The sequence below is a fragment of the Acinonyx jubatus genome, chromosome B3 (assembly GCF_027475565.1).
Source record: "Acinonyx jubatus isolate Ajub_Pintada_27869175 chromosome B3, VMU_Ajub_asm_v1.0, whole genome shotgun sequence".
NCBI lineage: Eukaryota > Metazoa > Chordata > Mammalia > Carnivora > Felidae > Acinonyx > Acinonyx jubatus.
In genome coordinates this window covers 32808408-32834327 of record NC_069386.1, presented here as the reverse complement: position 1 = coordinate 32834327, position 25920 = coordinate 32808408, and the positions used below count along the sequence as shown (strand labels likewise).

At 39.5% G+C, this 25920-nt stretch overlaps 2 protein-coding genes across 2 annotated transcripts in view; both read left to right on the top strand.

Moving 5' to 3' along the window:
- Window positions 1-6998: 6998 nt before the first annotated feature.
- LOC106974213 (transmembrane protein 202) lies at window positions 6999-16624 on the top strand. The gene is made up of 5 exons (XM_015071404.3): window positions 6999-7572; window positions 7793-8048; window positions 15154-15303; window positions 15644-15775; window positions 16246-16624. Exons 1-5 carry the CDS (start codon window positions 7435-7437, stop codon window positions 16440-16442), a joined length of 873 nt encoding a protein of 290 aa, XP_014926890.1. The 5' UTR covers window positions 6999-7434; the 3' UTR covers window positions 16443-16624.
- Window positions 7434-25920, top strand: part of LOC128310932 (transmembrane protein 202-like) — a 50931-nt gene continuing 32444 nt past the window's right edge. Inside the window, exon 1 of the mRNA XM_053223763.1 lies at window positions 7434-7625. The gene's annotated coding sequence lies outside the window, so the exon portion shown is untranslated. The remainder of the gene's footprint in view (window positions 7626-25920) is intronic.

The window sequence follows — 25920 nt, the reverse complement described above, 5'->3', positions numbered from 1 at the left end:
GAAAACCCAGAAATGGACCCACAACCACACAATCAAGTAATCTTTGACAAAGCAGGAAAGAATATCCAATGGAAAAAATGGTGTTGGGAAAACTGTACAGCGACATGCAAAATAATGAAACTGGACCACTTTCTTACACCATACGCAAAAATTAATTCAAAATGGATGAAAGACCTCAATGTGAGATAGGAAACCATCAAAATCCTAGAGAACACAGGCAACTTTAACCTTGGCCATAGCAACTTCTTACTAGACACTGTCTCAGAAGGCAAGGGAAACAGAAGCAAACATGAACTATTGGGACCTCATCAAGATAAAAAGCTTCTGCACAGCAAAGGAAACAACCAACAAAACTAAAAGGAAGCCTATGGAATGGGAGAAGATATTTGCAAATGACATATCTGATAAATGGTTAGTATCCAAAATCTGTAAAAAACTTATCAAACTCAACACCCAAAAAACAAATAATCCAATTCAGAAATGGGCAGAAGACATGAATAGATGTTTTTCCAAAGAAGACATACAGATGGCTAACAGACACATTAAAAGATTCTCAGTATTCTCAGTATCACTCATCATGAGGGAAACACAAATCAAAACCACCACCTCATATCTGTCAGAATGGCTAAAATTAACAACACAGGAAACAACAAATGTTGGTGTGGTTGAGGAGAAAGAGGAACCCTCTTACCCTGTTCATGGGAACACAAACTGGCGCAGCCACTCTGGAAAATAGTGTGGAGGTTCCTCAAAAAGTTAAAAATATAACTATCTTACAACCCAGCAATTACACTACTAGGTATTTACCCAAAGGATACAAAAATACAGATTTGAAAGGGTACATACATGCACCCCAACATTTATTGCAGCATTATCAATAATAGCCAAACTATGGAAGAGCCCAACTGTCCATCAACTGATGAATGGATAAAGTAGATGTGGTATATATACATAATGGAACACTACTCAGCCATCAAAAAGAATGAAATCTTGCCACTTGCAGTGATGTGGATGGAGCTACAGTGTGTTATGCTAAGCAAAATAAGTCAGAGAAAGACAAATACCATATGATTTCACCCAATGTGGAATTGAAGAAACAAAACAACTGAACATATGAGAAGAGGGAAAAATGGAACCAAATCATGAGAGACTCTTAACTATAGAGAACAAATTGAGGGTTCATGGAGGGAGGTGAGTGGGGGATGAGCTAAATGGGTGATGTGTATTAAGGAGGGGATTTGTTGTGATGAGCACTGAGTGTTATATGTAAATGACAAATCACTAAATTCTACTCCTGAAACCAGTATTGCACTATATGTTAACTAACTAGAACTTAAATAAAAATCTGCAAAAAAGAATAATGTATCTTATACAAACATTTAATTACTGTAATGCAAACTTAGATAAACATTAGGAAATGTATTATGGCAACATATATGGTAAATAGACTAAGGGAGAAAGACCATGTTCTAGAGGTTAAGAAAGTATTTGATACGGCCATTCTAAACGTTAAATCTTGGCAAAACAGAAATAGAATGAAACTAACACAAAAATGAATATACATATGAAACAAAAAGGAATACAGGCAGTTCCATTAAAGTCAAGAGTAAAATAAGGATGCCTACTACACTTCATAAACATTGTTTTGGAGGGTCCAATCAATCCAATAAGGCAAGTTTTGTAAAGGAAGAGACAGAATTATTATTCTTTGGAGTCGATATGATGTTTACTTAGAAAATCCAAGAGAATTATCCAAAGGAATTCTTGGAATTAAAGTAATTCAGTCAAGTGGTCCTATAAAATACATAGACAAAAATAACTTATTTCTATGTCAGCAGTAACAAATTAGAAGATGAAATGGAAAAATGTGATTCACAAAAACAAGTGGGTTAACATATGTAAAGCACCTAGTACTGTTCCTAGCAGATAAGAGGTTATATCAACAAGCTATAAAACTAATATTTATTTCATAGATTCCTAGAGGTGAAATTACTAAGACAAATGATAACATTTTTAAGATTCTTGATTTTATATTTTAACTTTTTATTAAAGTATAGTATACATATAGAATGGTAATCAACGCCCAGATCAAGAAATAGAACATTTCCAGCACCCCAAAGTCCCCTTAGTGTCCCCTCCTAGTCCCCAGTCATCTTCCTCCCAAGGGTATTTCTGACTTCTGACAACACAGATTTTGCCTGTTTTGTACTTCATATAAATGGAATCATACATATTCAGTCTTTTGTATCTGGCTTCTTTTGCTCAACATTGTGTTGATGAGATTCATCCATATTGCTTCTGTGCTTGTAGATTATTTATATTGCTACATAGTATTTCATTGTATGAATGTACCATGATTTTTCCATTCTTCTCTCTTTTTAATGTTTTTATTTATTCTTGAGACAGAGAGAAACAGAGCATGAGCAGGAGAGGGGCAGAGAGAGGGGGAGACACAGAATCTGAAGCGGGCTCCAGGCTCTGAGCTGTCAGCACAGAGCCGGACATGGGGCTCGAACTCACAGAGTGTGAGATCATGACCTGAGCTGAAGTCGGACGCTTAACCGACTGAGCCACCCAGGCGCCCCTCCCTTCTTCTCTTGATGGGCAATTGGGTAGTTGCCAATTTGGGGCTATTATGACAAGTGCTGCTATGAGCATTGTAATACATATCTTTTGGTGGACATGCGGACACTTTTTTCTGTTGCATGCCTACCTAAAATGAGAAGGACATGTATCTATTCGGCTCCAGCAGATACCGCCAAGCAGTTTTTCAGTGAACATACCAATTTACGCTCCCAACAGAAGTGTATGAGGGTTCCGGTTGTTCTACATAGTTGCCAACACTTTTCCATTTGAGTCATTCTGGTGGATGTGTAGTGATATCGCATTACAGTCTGAATTTGCATTTCCCTCATGACTAATGAATCTGAGCACTTTTTTATGTTATATATGTATATGTTTTTATTCTGGCAAAACATCAGTTAAGGACTTTGATCATTTTTCTATTAGGTTGACTCTCTCATTTATTTGTAAGAATTCTTCATTATATTCTTGCTATGAGTTTTTTTAGATACACATATTGAAAATATCTTACCCCACTCTATGGATTGCCTTTTTACACTCTAAGTGGTATCTTTTGGTGAATAGAAGTCCTGTTTATTTTTTTTTAATTTTTAATGTTTTTAGTTATTTTTGAGACAGAGGGAGACAGAGCATGAGCAGGGGAGGGGCAGAGAGAGAGGGAGACACAGAATCTGAAGCAGACTGCAGGCTCTGAGCCGTCAGCACAGAGTCCAATGCGGGGCTTGAACTCACAGACTGTGAGATCATGACCTGAGCTGAAGTCGGATGCTTAACCGACTGAGCCACCCAGGTGCCCCAGAAGTCTTGTTTAAAAACAATTCTTGGGGGCGCCTGGGTGGCGCAGTTGGTTGAGTGTCCGATTTCATCCAGGTCACGATCTCGCGGTCCGGGAGTTCGAGCCCCGCGTCAGGCTCTGGGCTGATGGCTCAGAGCCTGGAGCCTGTTTCCGATTCTGTGTCTCCCTCTCTCTCTGCCCCTCCCCCGTTCATGCTCTGTCTCTCTCTGTCCCAAAAATAAATAAACGTTGAAAAAAAAATTAAAAAAAAATAAAAACAATTCTTGGCCTACTGTAAGGTCACAAACATGTTACTCTATTTTCTTTTAACCAAACTGCTTTTTTTTTTTGCAAGGTCATGAAATTATTTTAAGTTCTTTTTCTTCATGATTGAATATACACAGATAATGGAAATGATGCATTATTGTGCTGTAAAGATGGGTGGACTATATATAAATTCACTTGTCGAATTTTCTTTAATAGTCCTCCAGAGCAACTTGAAGAGAAGCAGGGGATGCTTTCACAAGAACACTTTTGTGGAAGGACCTAGCATGCTTTAAGCACCAGTGTGCCAGGCTAGCAATGGCATATACTTCGTCTCTCACATTTTGCTTAATTCTTCTGTAGAAAATCCTCTCGTGAAATATCATGTATTGTATTAGTCAAACATGCACATATCCAGGGGAAGGAACGCCCTTCTTCTGCTACCATGATAGGGCGTTGCTCTCAAGCATGTGACGATGCCTTGTGCTTTACCGTTGTGACTTGCGGCATGATCTGTATGAAGTTCCTTTTACCCAATATTTCTAGTGTTTTTTTTAAATGTTTATTTTTATTTTTGAGAGAGAGAGAGAGCGAGAGAGCAAGCACACAAGCAGGGGAGGGGTAGAGAGAGACACACACAGAATCCGAAGCAGACTCCAGGCCCTGAACTGTCAGTGCAGAGCCTGACGAGGGACTCGAACTCACAAACTGAGATCATGACCTGAGCCGAAATCGGATGCTTACCTGACTTAGCCACCCAGGTGCCCCCCCCCCCCAGTATTTCTAGGGTTAAATGAAAAGGAGAGTTCTGTGTGTTTTCAGCATCATTTTTCAGTTCCTGGATGTTATGATATGTTTTGTCATCCAAATTTTGTCTCCTTTACTAATGATTTCCATAAGCCATTTTTTCCCAGAGTATGTCTTTTGCTAGCAGCTTCCCAGCAGCTTTTTCTTCTTCTCAGTATCCCATGGTGGGGGCCTGGCTTTTCATTCCCCCCCTGGAGGACCTCTGCGAGGTCAGCATGGGGCCCAGGAGCAGGGCCTGCCTCTGCCAGTGCCTCCGCTGGTTCACTGGCTGCTGTGGTGGAATGTTACAGTATACATCGTCCACGTGTTTTTCCAAAACTGCATTCACATCAATCCAATTGTTTTCTCAGAGACTGAGTCCTTAACCAGCTTGCGCCAGTTCCACAGTGAAGGGCATCAGTGCAAGAGCAGAGCTCCAGGCTTCTGCAGGGAGGGACTGGGAGCCTAAATAGCCCCCATAATCTGGTTTCTGCAGCAACTCCACATTGTGTTGGGTTGGTGTTGGAGACTCAAGATCCACTGGCTTGAGCTATGCTCCTCCTGGACTCTGCAGGCTCTGGGGCAGTGGCTGCCAAATAGGCAGGGGACCCCAAATTGCTTTTTATTTTATTTTATTTTATTTCATTTATTTTATTTTTTCCAAATTGCTTTTTAAAGTGGGGGAAGTGGCAATATACCCAGTCACCAGTGATGCATGAATAATGTTTTGTCATCTGCATCCGGGCCCTAGCAAGTTCCCAGCAGGCCAAGAACATCCTACCTTTTGTCCAGTACTGCCCAACCTGTTCCTTCAACAGCTGGAGGGTTGCATCATTTGCCAATCAGACACTGTCCACAAAATGACTCTTGATCTCGGGGTCATGAGTTTGAGCCCCACATTGGGTGTAGAGATTACTAAAAAATAAAATAAACTTAAAAAAAAAAACAGCGGTGCCTGGGTGGCTCAGTCGGTTGAGTGTCCAACTTTGGCTCAGGTCATCATCTTGTGGTTCATGAGTTGGAGCCCCACATCGGGCTCGCTGCTGTCAGCCTGTCAGCTTGTCAGCACAGAGCCCGCTTCAGATCCTCTGTCTTCCTCTCTCTGCCCTTCCCCTACTCACACTCTCTCTCCCTCAAAAAATGAATAAAACATTTTAAAAATGCTTTATAAAAAAATAAATAATAATAGTATTTACTGAGCACGTATGAAGGCACTGTGCTAAGAGCTTTATGCATATCATCTCATTTAATCCTCACAAAAATTCTAATGAGGCAGGAATGAATATTAACCCAGTTTTAGAGATTAAGAAACTGATGTTCAGTGAGGTTAAGGAAACTGCCCCAAGTAACCTAACCATGAGTATTGGAACTACTTAAGTAAGTGCTAGAATGGGGATGGAAAGGTAGGCCTGTGTATTCAATGCCTATGTCTAGCTCCCTAGGCATGAGTGTGCATCTAACAGTCATGCTGTACAGCCAGTTTGCTGCAAATGGAAAAGTCTTTCCTATAATCACTCCAGTGGCACTAGCGTATTACAGCAATTGAGACTTCACAATATAATTGCATAGCATGGCCTAAAGGACTCTTTGTGATCTAGCTCTTGCTGATATCTGCACCCTTCAACCCTCACCTTTGAGTTTGTACTTAGTAGGACCACATTGCTTCTAATGTCCCAAGAACCTCATGCTGTCCATGGTTTCCTGCCTTGAGACATATCATTCTCTTTGCCTCAGTGCCCTATCACCTCTATCACCTGGAATATTCCTTAGCTGGAAATCCAATTAATACATCACCTCTTCCAATAAATCTTTCCTAATTTTCCCCTGAAAATGTTAACCATTCTGTCCTCTGTACCAACCTCTGTCCTTTATTTAAAAATATATTGTTCATTTATTCATTTAACATTAAATACTATTCTTTCCAGGCGCTAGGCTAAGTTCTGGTAGACAGAGAGTCAAATAACACTTTTGGAGAGGGAGGGCTTCATGCTAAAGCATGGACATAAACAAGCTAACTGCCAGTTGTTCCCACCAGCTAACAAAGTATAGGTTTCGACAGGCTTGGGCCGGCGAGGAGAGGGTATGCTGGGAGAAACGGGTGATAGGGCATTCTAATTCAGCCCAAATTTAGGAATCGGAGTTTATCTGTTCATGGAAAACAAGAGCTGGCAATACAGCTGGTCATTTATTTGAATAAATGTCCATGATGTGGAACAGGATGGTGTCTGTTCAGCATCTTGGACTGCTTTTGAGCCCTTGTGGGGAGAGGAGTTAGGAGAAACACTGAGAGAATTATTTCAAAAGAAGACTTTGAGCTACTCTGGGCACAAGCTGTGCTGGCTGTGGAAACAGGGAAAGGCCATTCTCGCTTTCACATAGAACCCAACACTGCTGCAGTATTGAGAATGGTAGCTTTCAGCACGCAGGCTGGTAGCCCCCTGCCCTGGGGATGCTGGCATTTTCACAGTGGGCCCTGTCAGCACTGGCAGTGGCAGGACCGTAGCACCCTTGAATGGCTTCATGAGAAGGCATTGAAGAGAAGGTACTCGAGCAACAAAGGAAGAAAAGGTGGGGGGGGGGGTTGGGGAGGGGAATACTGCATGATGATCTATGGCTGACAGACTGGTTCATGAGCCTATTGAGACACACCCAGGGCCTTCCACTTAGTGTTGGGGCAAGACCATGAATGCCAGGCTACTTTTAATCTTGAATTCTAACCACAAGCTATGGAGTCCCGAAGACACCTGAGTTAACTTTTTTATTGGCTATTAGGGAACTGTGTCTTATTCATCTTTATATCCCAGGACCTAAGACAAAGCCTGACACACAGCAACTGCTGACAAAATATTTGTGGATTTATTTAATGAAGGAGTTGAAAGGGTCAGAGAAGGGAGAGGTGGGAGCATCACATATGCATGCACTTGATTAAAATGTGATGATTTGTTCCTGATCTGATTAGACCCAGAATATCAAACGGACATGGAATCTGTGCCATGGGTTCTGGCCTGTTTTGATGCTGCCAGCACATGTGGGAGGTGCTGAGACAAATTCCGTGGCAGTTACAAAGCGAACTGGCTGCCAAGATGGAGAGCAGGGAACAAATGGCCTTGACCTTCTATAATCCTAAGGTTCCCAAAATTAAGGGGAACCGGCACTACCAAAGGGTGAGGAGGTACCTAATTGTAGGTCAGATGGGAGGAAGAAGACTTACTTAAAGGTGGGTCTAGATAGAGTATCCTAAAGAAAGAGAAAAGATCACCTTGGGTAGGGATAGACAGCCACAGATCAAGCCCACATGGAGACACTTAAGGTAGAGATGAGTAGGAGCCCCTGGGGATCAATGGTTATCTTTTTGGGTAGGCAATATTTCCCTCATCCTTGTAGCCTACCCTCCCCGTCAACAAATATCCGAATGCCTCAATGCCACCCCAGAGGCGGCAGCAGCATGTGAATCAGACACACATCTACATCCGAACGTTCTGTGGCAGCCTGTGTGGTTTTGGTTTCCTAATGGTGATCTGCATGTCCCCACTGAACTGGGTGAGGTTCCTGGTGACCAAGAATGGCTTTGAGCTCTACGCAGGACTCTGGATCACATGCAACTATGAGCTGTGCTGGAGCCACACACCCAAACCACCCTGTGAGTTCCACCAAATTAAACACCACAGGCCCCACAGTTCCAGAGCTTTCTGCCATGTTGGCCCTTCATCTTTCCTCCTCCAAGATCTCTTTGCCCTCACCTCTCCAAGTCCAGGATGGATCTCAGCCAAATTGTGAATGTAGCCATCCTTTTCTTTGGTGTTCTCAGTGTAACCTTTCCCAACTCAGTAGTTGATACTCTCTTTACTTTCTGGGAAGAACCCATTGGGCCTTTATAAGCTGTCCCTGTGAAGCAGTATGGTTGGTATTCTAACATCACTTGCAGAAATAGATGTAATTGATCATAACAGGGAAACAAAGCAAGGTGTCTCAGCCTCCATCAGATTTAGTTTTTAAGGTCAGTGTGTTCTTCTGCCAACAGTAGAAGAGAATGTAAATGCATGTCAGATAAGGGTGTATAACAAATGCTAGCTATTTAGAGTAAATTATTAATGTCAAATTTTATGTGAACTTAAGCAGATCTGAAAATGCAATATAAAACATTGAAAAATAAGTTTCTAGGGCTAGAAGATACCATATGCATGAGTTTTTCAATCAGAAGCAACACTTAGAGGAAAGACAGAACTACACGAAACAGTTTTCCCATTATCCACAAGAGATACAGATAAGCAGAGGCTCCAGATGCTGGATGTGGGGTTGGAGGGGTTGCACCTAGGCTCAGACCTGAGCTGAAGCATCTATGACATGTGGAACTGAAGGGCAGGACCCAAACACAAGATCTTGAGAAGGAACTAAAATCAAAGGCAGGCAGACAATTCAAGTGCACCTTCAACTTAAAAGAAAAACTAAAGAAAATATTTGCAACAAATATGAAAGATAAAAGGCTAATGGCCTTAATATTTTAAAATGTATATTATTAATAAAAAGGCAAATACTCAAATAAATTCTTTTTTTTAATTTTTAAAATATTTTATTTATTTTTGATAGAGAGAGACCGAGCACAAGTGGGGGAGGGGCAGAGAGAGAGGAGACACAGAATCCGAAGCAGGCTCCAGGCTCTGAGCTGTCAGCACAGAGCCCGATGCGGGGCTCGAACCTATGAACCATGAGTTCATGACCTGAGCTGAAGTTGGTTGCCCAACCAACTGAGCCACCCAGGCGCCCCTCAAATAAATTCTTGATAACGAGACAATTCACAGAACAAAAACTAAAAATGTTTAGTAAACATAGGTAAAACTATTTTAACCATAATAAATCATTAAAGAAAGGTAAATCAAATGAACAGTAAGATAAGATTTTTCAAACGCGACATTAGCAGAGATTTTTAAATGATGATACACAATGCTGGACACTCTCATATACACTGGGGACCATGTAAATGGCTATAACCAAAGCAATATGATTATGTGTATCCAGAGATTTACACTCACAAATTCCATTTCTAGAGAAATGGAGTAAAAGATACAGGCATAAAAATTAAACTGCAATATTTATGTAATCATGCCCAGGTTAAAATTTAGGACTTGAAGATTATTAAAATTTTAATGAATGAGAGTCTTGGAATTTTGTCACTTACAGTAGCAAATAGTTTATTTCTCAGAACCTGGATATTACCTATGAGGCCAACTGTTAATGATTTAGAGGTGGTCAACTGAGTCCTTTAAGTACACAATTTTAAGTCAAGTATCTACCCTGTTTGCAACGTTAACTAAGTTCTAATTCTAGGATCAGTAAGTAGTCCGCAGTTCTCATAATGAATTTCCCAAATGTCATGAGTGTGTTCAGCTCTCACTAATCTGTTATGTTATTACTGCCCAAAACACTATTGTCCAAATTCAAGAACTTTAAACTTTTACCTACTAATTGCAAGAATTTAGCCCCCTTTCCCATGGAAAGGTGTTTTCAGGATCATCCCAGTCAATGATTCTTGACTTCAGAGCACCATCAGGTAGGATATAAAAGCTACCAAGACTGGAAAGAATACTACCCTACTGGAAAGCAGTAATGTCATTTCTGTGAGTTTCATGGGGACTCTCTAAGATGGGCTCAAGAATGTGTGTGTTCATGTTCCTCTGTCGTGGAGTTACATTAGGCCATTGTGCCTCTGCCTCTGATTTCACCTGGTTCTAGATGATTGATAGCCTCTCTGCTGTAGCAGTTGCTAACAGAATGGAGAAGGGGTGGGGAGTATGGGACACCATCCTTCACTTTTATTCTAGGTCTCAAGTGTGGAACAGACCCTTCTGTTAACTCCCCTGTAGCATAGGTGAGATCAAACCATAATATAAAGGAATGTTTTGCCATAGAGAGTAGGTTGGACCATTTGGAAGACTGTGGAGAAAGAAGATTAGGTCTTTTAGTCAAAGCAGTGGACCCTCCAAGCCAGGGCCTGAGAACCATTGCACAATAAACAAGGCCAAGCTGTGTGAGGAACCTAAATCCTAAGTTGATTTCACAGCCTCCTCTCCCAGGTGCTATGTCTCCATCTTTTCTATTCCAAAACCACTTTCTTTTCCATGAGGCTGGGGAAGTTTTGTCCTGGCCTTATGTGACTGGAATAAAAGTTTTGTCTTGGCCTTATGGCAACAACATGGAAGTTTAGATCTGACTAAATAAGTGGGCTGACTCCTCAGCAGCACCTTCTTCATTCTCAAAATCCATAGCCACACCCCACCTGCACTCACTCAGTCTGGCTCCTTCATAGTTAAAAGGAGCTAGCCCTTTCGGAGCACTGTCTCCCTATTCTGGCTTTGATTTTTGCTGAAGGACCTAGGGTGCAGTAAGAGGAATCCCACCCCCAAATCTCTTTGGCACAGCTGAGTACTAGGTGCTTAGCTTTTCCTATGGCTGGCTTCTCTCCTATGCTTCTTTCTTCTCACGTCATCTTGGCTTCCCCATTGATTCCTTCCAGAGTGTCAACAGCTGTAAAGGAAAAGAGCATCTAGTGTTAACTAAGCTTATTTGTTCACAAGAGCAAGGTGGCTTATAGCCCTGGCCCTCTCACTTTCCAAAACCTCCTGGACCAAGTTTTACTTTCATAACAATAGAAGGAGATCTTGCCCAGCCCAAACTACTGAATGGTGAGTGTTCCCAATTCATTGAGAATCATTACTGCTTTCCAGTATGGTAGTATCCCTTCCAGTCTTGGTAGCTTTTATGTCTTACCTGATGGTGCTCTGAAGTACAGAATCACTGACTGGGATGATCCTGAGAACACCAGCAAGGATCTTATCAAGCTTTTCGCGTGATGTGGGCTTCTTCCTCTCCAAATTGAGAATGACATCCCCTCTCTTCCCAGGGCATTAGCTTCATTGCCTTTAGCAAACTGGGAGGTTTGCCTTGCTATTCCTGCAACCTAAGGCCATAAAAGAATATCACTAAGGAAATCTTCAGCAGTGTTTTGATACATGTGACCTACGTGGGTGTTCCTTATATCTAGGGCACTTCTCTTTCCCTGGACCAAAACTTTTTACTGACAAGTAGGGCCTTTTGTAACCTAGGTCCTAAGATCTTTGAAACTTTGACAAGTAAGCTACTGTAAAAACTGATGTTTAAAAGCTGAAATAGCTTTTGGTTTTATAGGAGATGGAGACTTGAATTCAGCTTTAGGATGTTTGTTTTGTTTTGTTCAATGAATTAGGAAAAAAACTATGAAGTTAACCAAATGTGCAGCCATTTTATACTATGGAGTTAAGTGTTTAGTTTGGTCAGATAATTAGTTGTATATAATTATTACTAGTAGACTTGCTTCCTTTTGGGGTGAGATTATTCTATGCTGCAAATCTTCAGTTCCTTTGGAGTTGTGAGTGATCTTGTTCATGTGGTTTCAGGAGATAAGGAGCCAAAATGGAGAAGATTGTAAGAAAAACATGAAGTCAATTCTTCCTCTCATGGTGGAGGAAAGGTGGGCTGTAACATATCTTAGACAGAACTTACACCGAATATCTTAGTGCACTTTTGTGTTTTAATGATCAGATTTCATTTGAACTAGTATAAGCTATTGAGTGAACTTATTAATTCAGAAGAATCTCATAGACTCCCAAAGGCAGGAAGTTTGCTGTACCTTAGGAAATTCCAGACAAGACCGGGGTCTCTGATGAAGAAAATCAAGCCTGCCAGTCACTCAGTCTCTCTAGAGCTGCATTGTCACTCATCTTAGTTTACACTTTATGACTACAGCTCAGTTTCTCTTGTTAGTGTGCAAATCCTAAAAAGTGAGATCCCAGTCTAGCTTTGTATCTTCTTGGCTCAAACAAGCAAAAGAGGAAATTAACATGAATCAGTCTCAAATCCAAATTTCCAAGCATAAGAATCAAATTAGTCCAATATGGGTCAGAGCCCATTCCTTGGTCCAATTAGCTATAGTCAGGGGACTATAGGCAAGGGCTGCTAGATCTAGTTGGGGGCAGTGGGCTAAATACCATGAACGATGCCTATCACACTGGGCTTCATGAAGCTCAATGTAGGCTGATGGTTCTTACTGGCTACATATCCTGCTAATTCTGAAACCCAGGTTTCAGAAAATGTGTTGCTTTGGGGCCATCATGTTTTAATGTGGCTAATTTGTTTGGGCCACAGAACAACTCACCTCTGTGGGTAGGGGTGTGGTTTCTTTTCATGGACTTTCCTATTATTGATGATGTAAGTGGTGAGTTCTAGAGAACGAAGTAAAACTTAAGAGTCAAATCTTAAATTGGGATAAGCTTTAACATATTTTCTTCTCTCTGGGTTACCTGGAAGCCGGACTGTGATTCTCAGACATAAAAGTTCTGAGAGAACTTTTAGTGGTAGAGCCCATCTGGCTTAAGAAAGGAAAAAAGCTAGACAAGGAGGCACCCCTTAAAGGATACTGAAGACATTGCAGGGTCTGCAGTATCTCAGAAGAACTATATTTACTCGCAATCGTGTGTTATCCTCTATTTCTTTTTTTTTCAAGTTTTTATTTAAATTCCAGTTAGTTAAAATACAGAATAACATTAGTTTCCGGTGTACAATCTAGTGATTCGTCACTTCCATACATCACCCGGTGTTCATCACAACAAGAGCACTCCTTAATCCCCGTCACCTATTTAATCCATCACCCAACTACCTCCTCTCTGGTAACCATCCATTTATTCTCCATAGTTAAGAGTCTATTTCTTCGTTTGCCTCTTCGCTTCTCTTTTCTTGTTTGTTTTGTCTCTTAAATTCCACATGTGAGTGAAATCGTATGGTATTTTTCTTTCTCTGACTACTTTCACTTAACATAATACTCTCTAGCTCCATCCATGTCATTGCAAATGGCAAGATTTCATTCCTTTTTATGGCTAAGTAATATTCTGCTGTGTGTGTGTGTGTGTGTGTGTGTGTGTGTGTGTGCATACATACATACTACATCTTCTTTATTCATTCATCAATCGATAGATACTTGACACTTGAGCGGTTTTCATAATTTGGCTATTGTAGGTAACGCTGCTATAAACATCAGGTGCATGTATCTTAAAACATTGCTGTGGGAGTTAAGGGAAGGATCTGCTTGATATTAGGGAGATGTTAGGAAAAAGTAATGTTTAGCATGCCCCTTCTCTCTTACCAACATCCAATCTGCAGAGAGCAGAGATCTTGAGCCCGGAGATGAGAGAAGTGGCGTTATGGCATTTGGGTAAGGGCTTTGGAACAAAAGGATGTTAGCAGGCCTGTCCCTGAGCAAATGTGACGCAGGACCTTGAGGGACTCTCAGGAAAGAAAAAAAAAAGAAAGATATTTTTAGGGATTGAAATTCCTACAATCCAGAAAATTCAGGCTTGAAATCTTACAAGAGAGGAGTTCAAGTAAATGGGACGTCGTTTTGTGGTCAAATGCAAGATAAGGCCTGTACAAGCCAGATCTACTTGGAAGAGAAAAAACAAATAGAAACAAACTACCTGTCCAAAAACAGTTAAGTCATTAAGTAAAATATGTTAATATGATAAGCTCCTTGGTAGCCATTAAAAATGATGTATACAGGGGTGCCTGGGTGCCTCAGTTAAGTAACCAGCTCTCGATTTCAGCTCAGGTCTTGATCTCATGGTTCGTGGGCTTGAGCCTCGCTCTCTCTCTCAAAAATAAATAAATAAACATTTTTAAAAATTAAAAAAAAATGAAAATGATGTTTACAACAGGTGATTTGGAGGATAATCTTACCATATAATCTTAAGAAAAAATTCACTTGATATGCAGTATCATATCCACTCAGTACAGAGGGTAGAAAAATACTGGAAAGAAATAACATAAAATGCTAGCAGTAGTAGCTGCCTCTAGGTAGTGGGCTTGTGGCTGATTTTCTTCCTTATATTGAACATGTATTACTTTTATTTATTTAAAAAAATTTTTTAATGTTTATTTATTTTTGAGAGACAGTGCACAAGCAGGGGAGGGGCAGAGAGAGTGGGAGACACAGAATCTGAAGCAGGCTCCAGGCTCTGAGCTGTTAGCACAGAGCCCCAGGCAGGGCTCGAACCCACGAACTGTGAGATCATGACCTGAGCCGAAGTCGTATGCTTAACCGACTGACCCACCAAGATGCCCCCATGTATTACTTTTAGAATTAGAATTAGGAACAAGAAAATGTTTTAATCTGTGTTGTGATGTTAGAGTCATGTCTCCTATAAGCTAGTTTACATCTAGGTTAATGTGTTAACACACCCAGAACTATTTGTATGTTTAGTTTTATAATGAAGGCTTTGCCTTCACAGTAAATAAATTCCAAGTATCACTGAAAAGCTGGGAAACGGGAACCTGGGTGGCTCAGTCAGTTAAGTGTCTGACTCTTCATTTCAGCTCTGGTCATGATCTCACAGTTCTAGCCCCATGTGGGACTCAGCGCTGATAGCTCAGAGCCTGCTTGGGATTCTCTTTCTCTCTCTCTCTCTCTCTCTCTCTCTCTCTCTCTCTCTCTCTCAAAAATAAATAAATAAACTTGAAAAATTAAAAAGAAAAGCTGGGAAATAAGATCCTTATTTATGCCCTGGACGCCACATAGTAAGCTCTGTTTCATCCTCCCTAGTCCTCACTCCCTTTTCTAAGACTCTATCTGGTTTTCTTAAGAAAACCCTGCTGGACTACCCAGACCCTGCTGGCCCCCTGCTGGACTACCCAAGCCTTTCCTTTCTCATTCTCCTTGGCAGATTACCTTCAATATTCCAGGACTTTCTTCCTCATCTCTATCTTCTCCATACTCGTTGCCCTTGGCTGGCTCATCAACTCTTGCCTGCCTAGAAGAGGAAGTACGACCACCAACTTCGATCTGAAGGTATCCATACTGAGCTTCATCTCAGGTACAGACCTAGACTGGCAGGGAAATGCCAGGGTAAAACTGTCAAATGAATCAAGTTTCTCTGTGGGGCTTTTATTCTCTTTTTCTTGTCCCTTTCCTCTTCTTCAGTATCACATCAAGTTGCCAGCTTCTGGCCCTGTCTTACTGCATAAAACACACTTTAACTGACTTATACCAGGGGGAAGGGAGAGGCCCCTTTCTCTTTCCCATATTGGTCAAGCCCTAAATTTTAATCTTGCTGTGCATATGGTGTGGAGGTAGAAGAAGACTTGGGGGGGGGTGCGTGGTCAAGGAAGACTGAAGACACTGATGGGTTGTGACATCTTTTCTTTTGGTCTTAGCCATCTCCTTGCTCCTCTGCCTTATCCTGTTTCTGGCACAGGTTTACAGGCATACTAAGGATGCCTTGGAGCCAGATCTCCTGTGGGCCTATCATATTAATTGGTGGAGTGACTTCTTATTCACGTTTTCTGGTGAGTCAGTCCCCTGTCTTATGCTAGAAGGATAGAAGAAGAAACCACTTCTTGAAGGCAAGGTAGAATTTAGGAGAAATAGAAGAAATGACTGTTCCTATCCGGAACATTTATACATGGAGAGGCAGAGTGGTATGGCAAAGAAAGTATGGATTTTGAAGTCTGGAAACCTGGATTTAGTAACCTGTTCTACCATTAACTGAGGCAGGCACAGGTTGACTGACTTGCCTAAGACCACACAGAAAGTTGTGGAACTATCATTTGAATCTAGGAGGTTCAAGCTTTGTCTTCACCATGTGAGATAATGCAATGGGAGCACAGGAGGGTAAAGTAACTGTGCTGGGGGAGAGAAGGGTTGGCTTCACTAAGAAGAGGTCTTTAGAACCTCTTCTAAAGCATCACTAAGAATTTTGAAAGCCAAAAGACCATCTGTCTACTGAAACTCACTTCAAATTCTTCTCCTCCTTTAGGGATCATGTCCTTTCTCAACTACATAACTTTCAGATTTCCTCCCCTTGATCAAAATGTCACCGCGAGTCCCACGGAGAAGTCAAGGCTGGGGGTTGGTCCAGTGACCAAAGAATTACCTGCTGAAGATGAAGGGTTAAGGTCTGATATGGAAGCTCCAACTGAGGAAGAGAAAACAGCCCCCGAAGCAGAACTGTGATGGTGATATGAAAACCCAACTACTGCTTGTTTTAAAAACAGAAGAGGGGCTGAGTTGGAAATGATTGTGTAGATTCTAGGAAACTCTCCTAATGTCATGTCCATGCTATTGAAGGAGATAGCAGTAAAGCTATCTTTTGTGTGCACTGGACCCAAAATATGTATTATAGAAATAAAAGAAAATAATAAAAATCCATTTAACAAAAAAATTTTTTTTAAGTTTATTTATTTTTGAGAGAGAGAGAATCAGAGGGGCAGAGAGAGAATCCCAAGCAGGCTCCGCGCCATCAGCATGGAGCCTGATGCAGGGCTCGCACTCACTAACTGTGAGATCATGACCTGAGCCAAAGTTGGGCACTTAGCCAACTGAGCCATACAGGCTCCCCAAGAAAAAATTTCTAAGATAAAACATCTGTGGTTAGAATCACGAATGAAAGAAACTAGCAGTAGGTGCAGTGTGTGGATTAGAGATGTCTTTGGGCATCAGGGATCTTACAGAGCAGAATGACCCTTAGAGAAAGATGTCGTCTAGAGGAAGATGCCATCTAGAGAAAGATATCATCTAATTCTGCTTGAAAATTTCTTTTCTTTATTATACGTGGCCTATACTGTTGAATCTGAATTGCAGATCATTGCCAGCAATGGAATAAACATCAGTAGAAATAATGCTTATCATCCATAGGTACTGAAAGGTGCTGGGGTGGGAGGTGGGTTCTGGGGAATCCATGAGGTCCAATTTCCTATGAGGACTGGTCATTTGAAACCTTTACAGTCTATTATGTGAACCCACTGCTTCTCCCTAGGCTGAGAGATATCTTAACCAGGCCTCCACAAACTTCTGAAACTGTGCACAAAATTTGTGGATGCCCTTTTCTGTGAAGAGAGCCACAGACTCCATCAGATTTTTGATAGGCCTGTAACTCTTTTGATTCCTGTTACTCAGTTTTGTTTTAATGAGCCAGATGAGGCTAAAGGGCTTTCTTCGGCCTAAGTATATAGATGTGGACCAAGTTAAAAGGTTTTACCCCATAAAACTAAGTAAGGCAATCACATAGGTCTTTCAATGGCTAAAGATCCCTTTCAAACCCAGACCTCATTCCATGCAGAAAGTCCCTGACATTCATTTTGTTCTTTATTCCTTTAGTAGCTGCCACTACTACTCTACTGGTTGAGGTGCATACTTCTCCCCCAACCTGGCAGTGGAATGGACTATAGTGCCCAGCTTGAACCCCTTTCTGCTCTTAAAGATAAGCTTTTGGGTCCTTTTGGTTTAATTTAAAGATTTACTGGTAACTTCTGTAGAAAACAAACATAACAGCATGGAGCAATTATGTAGGGTTTTTTGGGTTGTTGTTTTTTTTTTTGCCTTTTTAAGATAATTTTATTTGAGTGGTTCTTACAATTCATGTAGTGTTTTTTTTTAATGTTTTTATTTACTTATTTATGAGACAGACAGAGACAGAATGCAAGTGGGTTAGGGGCAGAGAGAGAGGGAGACACAGAATCCAAAGCAAGTTCCAGGCTCTGAGCTGTCAGAACATAGCCCAACGGCGGGGCTTGAACTCACGAGCTGTGCGATCATGACCTGAGCCGAAGTCGGCCACTCAACTGACTGAGCCACCCAGGCACCCCATAATTTATGTAGGTTTTATAATCCTGGTCCCTGATTAGAAATGCCCTAACATTCCCAGATAGTAACTGAAAGCCCATTAGGTTAATACCTTAGCTTTTATTCCTAAGGATAGGAGTTTAGCAGCATGTGCTTATGTGCACCCATCCATACAGACACCCATATACACACACAGACACACACACAGACACAGACGCATATATACACACACTTCATTTTGACCCTACCTTAGAAAACTCTCCATGTTGGCTCCTCTTCCTAACAGGGGGCCTTAGTTATGGCAGAATGACTGGTGCCTCCTTACCACAGGGGGCCTCATTTCAGAGGCTCCTCAGGCTATTCCTGAGACTTTGTCTGGTTGTAAGAACACACGTGTATTGAAGTCCAGCTCCTCATCTTCCCACGCCCCTCACACACTAAGCATACCCCACACATTGATGAATGAAGGATTCATTGAATTGATAAGCTTTATTTATAATTCAGTTTTACTACTTTAATTGTAAGACTAAACTGACAGTGAGCTAAGTACTGATGACTCTTCAGGAAACGGAAGTTTTAAGTGGGGTAAGAAGAAGGAAGTAGGTCTGAGTGAGAGTGGAAGATGTTAGATCATAAGAAAGTAACCATAAAGGGGCACCTGGTTGGCTCAGTTGGTTAAGCATCTGACTTTGGCTCAGGTCATGATCTCACGGTTCGTGGGTTTGAGCCCTGCATGGGGCTCTGTGCAGACAGCTCAGAGCCTGGAACCTGCTTCAGATTTTGTGTCTCCCCCTCTCTCTGCCCCTTCCCCGCTCACACTCTGTCTGTCTCTCTCTCTCTCTCAAAATTAAATAAACATTAAAAAATTAAAAAAGAAAACAAAAGAAAGTAACTGTAAAAGCCCTGACTATTAGGAGATAATGGATAGTCATTATAACCTAGTTTTCTACTTTGCTAGCAGAGAATAATACTCTTATAAGAAACAGGCAACCTGCCGCGCCTGGGTGGCTCAGTCAATTAAGCATCTGACTCTTGATTTTGGCTCAGGTTATGATCTCATGGTTTGTGAGTTCCAGCCCTGCATCAGGCTCTGCGTGATGGTGCAGAGCCTGCTTTGGGATTCTCTCTCCCTCTCTCTCTTCCCCTACCCCACTTACTCTCTCTGTCTCAAAATAAATAAATAAACTTAAAAAAATAGAGACAACCTTTCATTGCTCCTTTAGAAGCTGAATGCTCTATTTTCTTCTTTCTCTGTCTTTGCTTGTAGAAAATTCCTTAAAAAGCTTAAGTGGATTTCCAATAAGATAGCTCAGTAAATCACCCTTCCATACCTTCCCTCTGCTCCAAATACATTGCCTGATAGATGAAACGGAGGGAGAAGGAGAGGGAGAGTGAGGGAGAAGGTGGGACAGGGCGGGAGGGAGAAAGATAGATTGAGAAGTATAGCCAGGTCAAAACAAGACAAGCATTTTCACAGAGCAGAAAAATGACCAAAACACAAGGCCGTAATTTGAGTTAAGCCATAGATTTAATGAGCTCTAAGTCCAAAAGTAATATGGAAGTAAACAGTAAGACAACTCCTGTAGGGTGAAAAGAGTTAAAGTGCTTCTCAAGACATGGACTAGAGGTAGGTTCATGACTCTAGCTCAAACTAGGGACTTATGGAAAGCTGCCAAGGACTGACTGGGGCTACAGCTTACTTGGAACCATACACTCGAAGAGGTAAAAGGACACAAACACACCCTTGCTCAGTTGAGCAGCCCATTCATTCATTAACTGGCTCTGTAACATTCCCTGACAACATAGCAGAACAAGAAATCTGAAATATCATATTTATGAGACCTGAGTCTGGACTGGGGAACTTGGCTAAAGAAAGGAAACCCAAACCCATTGGATGGTATGAGCATAAAAGGAGAGAAAGAAACAAGAGACAACAAAAAAAAAATTTTGTGCCTGCAAACAGGAATTCCAAACATGTAAAGAAATGTTCAGAAAAAATTCAAAGTCCACAATCAGAATATGGATTCATTTCAGATTAATTTGGAGCATAGTATTATAGAGACTTTAAATATTCTTAGGCTACATGAAGAGATATATGACAGAATCATAGATTATAAAAAATGACCCCAAACTATGAAACAAAAATAGATGGAAATCATAGAAATGAAAAATATAAGTCATTAAAATAAAAAATATAATAGTCATTATATAAAAAAAATATAATAGTCATTAAAATAAAAAGCTCAATAAATTTAAAAAAATCTAAATAGCACACTAAATAAAAAGAGAAAATATTTTATTCTGGGGTATATCTAGAATATTTGCAAAAATTGACCAAGTAATATGTCTGAAAGAAAGTTTCAACAAATTTAAAAGGCTATAAATCAGTCTGTGTTTCTTGAACTCAATGACATCAAATTAGAATTCAATAAAAATAATAATTTTTTAAAAATTCTATATGCTTTTGAGAACTAAAAAATGCTCCCTAAAAAATTCATGAGTAAAAAGGCAATCACAGTGGAAATGACAAAATATCTAGAACTAAACAACAATAAAAGAATGGCTACCATAAAACCCCACAGGTGCATTTATGTAAAATAAAAAATGAAAAATAGTTTAAAATAAATAACTATGCAGTCAACTCATGGACCTGAAAAAGAATAACGAAATAAACCAAAAGGAGAAGAAAGAAAAAAATTTTTTAAGTAAACAGTAAAATATGAAAAAGTTTTTAAGTTCAAACAACCTAAAACCTAGCTCTTTGGAAAACAATAAAACAAAGGACAAACTATAAGCAAATCTAATTAAGAAAAAAAAGAAAAACTATAAATAAATAATATCAGGAATGAAAAGGAGACCTGCTAAAGTAGTCTTCTGTACACTATAGATTATATAATTGGTTTGTGTATTATATATTTTTATATATTTATATATAACATATTATAGATATGTCACTCAAGCATATTTTGTTGTTTAAAATTTGTTTCTTTGGTGTTGGTTGTTATTTGTCTTCTCTCATTTCTGATTTGATTTGGGTCCCTTCTCTTTTCTTTTTGATAAGTCTGGCTAGAGGTTTGTCTATCTTATTAATTCTTTCAAAGAACTAGCTCCTGGTATCATCAATCTGTTCTATTTTTTTTAATTTTTTAAATGTTTATTTATTTTTGAAAGAGAGATAGAGTGCGCACGGGGGAGAGGCCAAGAGAGAGGGAGACACAGAGTCCAAAGCAGGCTCCAGGCTCTGAGCTGTCACCACAGAGCCCAACGTGGGGCTCAAACTCACGAACCATGAGATCATAACCCTAGCCGAAGTCAGATGCTTAACCGACTGAGCCACCCAGGCACCCCTGTTCTATTTTTTTTTTTTTTTAGTTTCTATACCATTTTTCTCTGCTCTAATCTTTATTATTTCCTTCTTTCTGCTGGCTTTAGGCTTCATTTGTTGTTCATTATCTAGATCCTTTAGGTTTAAGTTTAGATTGTTTATTTGAGATTTTTCTTGCTTCTATGTAGCAATACAGACCTACCTGGATGTACTAAGACTGCTTTTGCTGCCGTCCCAAAGGTTTTGGACCATTGTGTTTTCATTTTCATTTGTTTCCGTGTGTTTTTTTAATTTCTTCTCTGATTTCCTGGTTGACCCATTCATTCTTAATAGGATTTTCTTTAACTACCATATATATGTGATTTTTCCAAATTTTTTTCTGGTGGTTTATTTCTAGTTCCATAGCACTGTGGTCAGAAAAGTTGCATGTTATGACTTCAATCTTTCTATATTTGTTGAGACCTGTTTGGTGACATAACGTGTGATCTATTCTAGGGAATACTCCATGTGGACTTGAAAAGAGAGTGTATTCTGCTGTTTTAGGATGAAATATTTTGAATATATCTGCTAAGTCCGTCCATCTGATCCAATATGTCATTCAAAGCTATTGTTTCCTTTTTTATTCTCTGTTTAGATGATCTGTCCATTGACATAAGTAGAATATTAAAATGGAATTTATTCCTGGATTGCAAGCGTGGTTCAATATTCACAAATCAATCAACATGATACACCAGATTAATAAAAGAAAGGCTAAGAACCATATGATCATGGGACTAAGAACCATATGATCAGTCGGTTAAGCATCCGAATCTTGATTTTGGTGCAGGTTGTGATCTCACAGTTGGTGAATTTGAACCACACATTGAGCTCTGCACTGTCAGTGCAAAGCTGCTTGGGATTCTCTCTCTCTGCCCCTCTCCCACTCTCTCTCTCTCTCTCTCTCTCTCTCAAAATAAGTAAGTAAACATTTAAAAAAGAAAAAAGAAAACCCTATGATCATTGCAATAAATGCAGAAAAATAATTTGACAAAGTACAATATCCATTCATGATAAAAACCTTCAACAAAGTAGGCTTAGAGGGAACATACCTCAACATAACAAAGACCATATATGAAAAAAAACTACAGCTAATATCATCCTAAATGGGAAAAAAACTGAGAGCTTTTACTCTATGGTCAGGAACAATAGAAGTCCTAGCCACAACAATCAGACAATAAAAAGAAATAAAAGGTGTCTAAATAGGCAAGGAAGAAGTAAAACCTTCACTATTTGCAGATGACATGATACTACATAGAAAACTTGAAAGATTACACCAAAAAAACTGCTAGAACTGATACATGAATTCAGTAAAATTGTAGGATACAAAATCAATGTGTAGAAATCTGTTGCATTTCTATACACCAATAATGGAGCAGCAGAAAGATAAATTAAGGAATCACTCCAATTGCACCAAAAACAAGATGCCTAGAAATAAATCTAAAAAGAGGTGAAGGACCTATACTCTGAAAACATATAAAATACTGAAGAAAGAAATTGAAGATGAAGCAAAGAAGTGGAAAGACATTCCATACTCATGGATTGGAAGAAAAAAATTTGTTAAAATGTCTATGCAACCCAAAGCAATCTACACTTTTAATGCAATCTCTATCAAAATAATATCAGCATTCTTCACGGAGCTAAAACAAACAATTCTAGAATTTGTATGGAACCAGAAAAGACCCTGAAGAGCCAAAGCCACACTGAAAATGAAGAACAAAACTGGAGGTATCATAATTCCATATTTCAAGGTATACTACCAAGCTGTAGTAATTAAAACAGTATGGTACTGACACAAAAACAGACACATAGATCAATGAAACAGAATAGACAGTACAAAAATAAATCCACGATTATATAGTCAATTAATCTTCAACAAAGGAGGCAAGAGTAGCAATGGGAAAATGACAGTCTTTTCAACAAACATTGTTGGAAAAACTGGACAGAAACATGCAAAAGAATGAAACTAGACCACTTTCTTATACCACACACACACACAAAATTCAAAATGTATTAAAGACCTAAATATGAAACCTGAAACCATAAAAATCCTAGAATAGAACACAGACAGTAGTTTATTTGACATCTGCCATAGCAACTTCTTTCTAGATATGCCTCTCAAGGCAAGCAAAACAAAAGCAAAAATAAACTATTGGGACTTCATCAAAATGAAAAGTTTCTGCACGGTTAAGGAAAAAACAAAACTAAAAGGCAACCTACAGAATGGTGGAAGATATTAACAAATGACATATTTGATAAAGGGTTAGTATCCAAAATATTATAAAACTCAACACCCCAAAAATGAATAATCCAATTGAAAATGGACAGAATACATGAATAGACATTTTACCAAAGAAGACTGTGCAGATGGCCAACAAACACATGAGAAGATACTCGACATCACTGATCATCAGGGAAATGCAAATCAAAACTACAAAGTCACACCTCACACTTGTCAGAATGGATAAAATCAACAACACAAAAAACAACTGGTGTTGGCAAGGATGTAGCAAAAGGGGAACCCTCTTGCACTGTTGATAAGAATGCAACCTGATGCAACCACTGTGGAAAACAGTATGAGGATTACTCAAAGGTTCTAAAAATAGAACTACCTTACCATCCAGCAATTGCCTACTAGGTATTTACCCAAAGGATACAAAAATACTGATTCAAAGGGATACATGCACCCTGATGTTTATAGCGGCATTATCAACAACAGCCAAATTATGGAAACAGCTCAAGTGTCCATCAACTGAAGAACGGATAAAGAAGATATGATATATATTTATAATGCACTCAGCCATAAAAAAAAAAGAATGAAATCTTGCCACTTGCAATGACATGGATGGAGCTAGAGAGTATTATGCTAAGCGAAATAAGTCAGTCAGAAAAATACAAATACCATATGATTTAAATCATATGTGCAATTTAAGAAACAAAACAAAGTGAAAAAAAAGACAAACCAAGAAAGACTCTTTTTATTTTTATTTATTTTATTTTTTTAACGTTTATTCATTTTTGAGACAGAGAGAGACAGAGCATGAATGGGGGAAGGTCAGAGAGAGAGAGAGACACAGAATCTGAAACAGGCTCCAGGCTCTGAGCTGTCAGCACAGAGCCCAACGCGGGGCTCAAACTCACAGACCGCGAGATCATGATCTGAGCCGAAGTCGGACGCCCAACTGACTGAGCCACCCAGGCGCCCCAAGAAAGACTCTTTTTTAAAAAAAATTAGTAGGCTCCACACCTAGCATGGAGCCCAATGTTGGGCTTGAACTCATGATCCTGAAATCAAGACCTGAGCTGAGATCAAGAATCAGTCAGATGCTCAACTAACTAAGCCACCCAGGTGTCCCAAGAGACTCTTAACTGAAGAGAATAAACTGATGGTTATCAGAGAGAGGAGCAGGGGGGATGGGTTAAATGGAGTGAACTTGTTGTGATGAGCACCAGGTGTATGGAAGTGTTGAATCACACTATATTGTACACCTGAAATGAATATTATACTGAATGTTAAGTAACTGGAATTTAAATAGAAATTTAAATTTTTTTTCTTTCTTACTACTCTTTATTTGAACCATTAAGTTATTGAATATGTAAATTAATCTGTGGATTCAGTGAAATTCCAAAGGAAGTCTGACACTTTTGTAGGGTTCTTTTGTGAAGAATGTCAGGTAGGTCCTAAAATTTAGGGCAGTTCATTCTCTTCTGCTTGCAAAGAATCAAAAAGAGCCAAGATAATTTTGAAAAATAAGAAGATGGAAACAATTACTCTAACCTATATGGAGGTGACTATTGTAGTCAAGACAGTGTGCTGTTGGCACAGATATAAACAAACAAATGGGACAGAATAGAAAATCTAGAGATGTGGAAATGTGATATATGATAGTGGTAGGATTAAAAAAATAAATGAAGAAACTATGAACTATTCATAAATGAGGAAATTGTGAACAATTCAAGTAGTAGGGTTGGTGCAACTGGTTAAACAGGGGGAAAAACATAAAACTAGAGCTTTGACCCATGATCATAGTTTTTTTTTTTTTAAAAAAAGGAAGTCCAGAGAGTAAGGACCTAATGTGAAAAGCAAAACTTTAAAGACCTCCATACCCATCTGGAGGAAATGTGAGCCTCAAAAAGAATAATGACATTAATAGATTTTAACACTTTGAATTTTTTAAGAAATCCATGAGTTTGTAGTGGCATTCAACAAAAGAGAGAAATGGTGAAAGGAGAAGGAAAAGAGGAGGCAGATTTTCTTTACAGAAATATGCCAGCCAATAAACATAGAAGGAATGATAGATGTTGAAAATCATTTTATAATCCCCAATATAATTCAGGCAAGAATCATAGTATATCATCATTAAGTAAAAAGTTACTGGAGAATAGTATATCATGTTATCCCTCCACTGAATACTTATTAATTCCAAAGGGGAAATGTACAATGGGAAGATTTGGCAATCACAATCTTAACTAAGTGGTCAAGCTTGGCATCATCAAGAGAAGGATGAG

Coding starts and splice junctions, on each gene's coding strand:
- LOC106974213 (XM_015071404.3), top strand. CDS start 7,435: ATGTGGGAGGTGCTGAGACAAATTCCGTGGCAGTTACAAAGCGAACTG. Junction 7,573..7,792: donor GGAACCGGCACTACCAAAGG/GTGAGGAGGTAC, acceptor TCATCCTTGTAG/CCTACCCTCCCCGTCAACAA. Junction 15,304..15,643: donor CATACTGAGCTTCATCTCAG/GTACAGACCTAG, acceptor TTTTGGTCTTAG/CCATCTCCTTGCTCCTCTGC.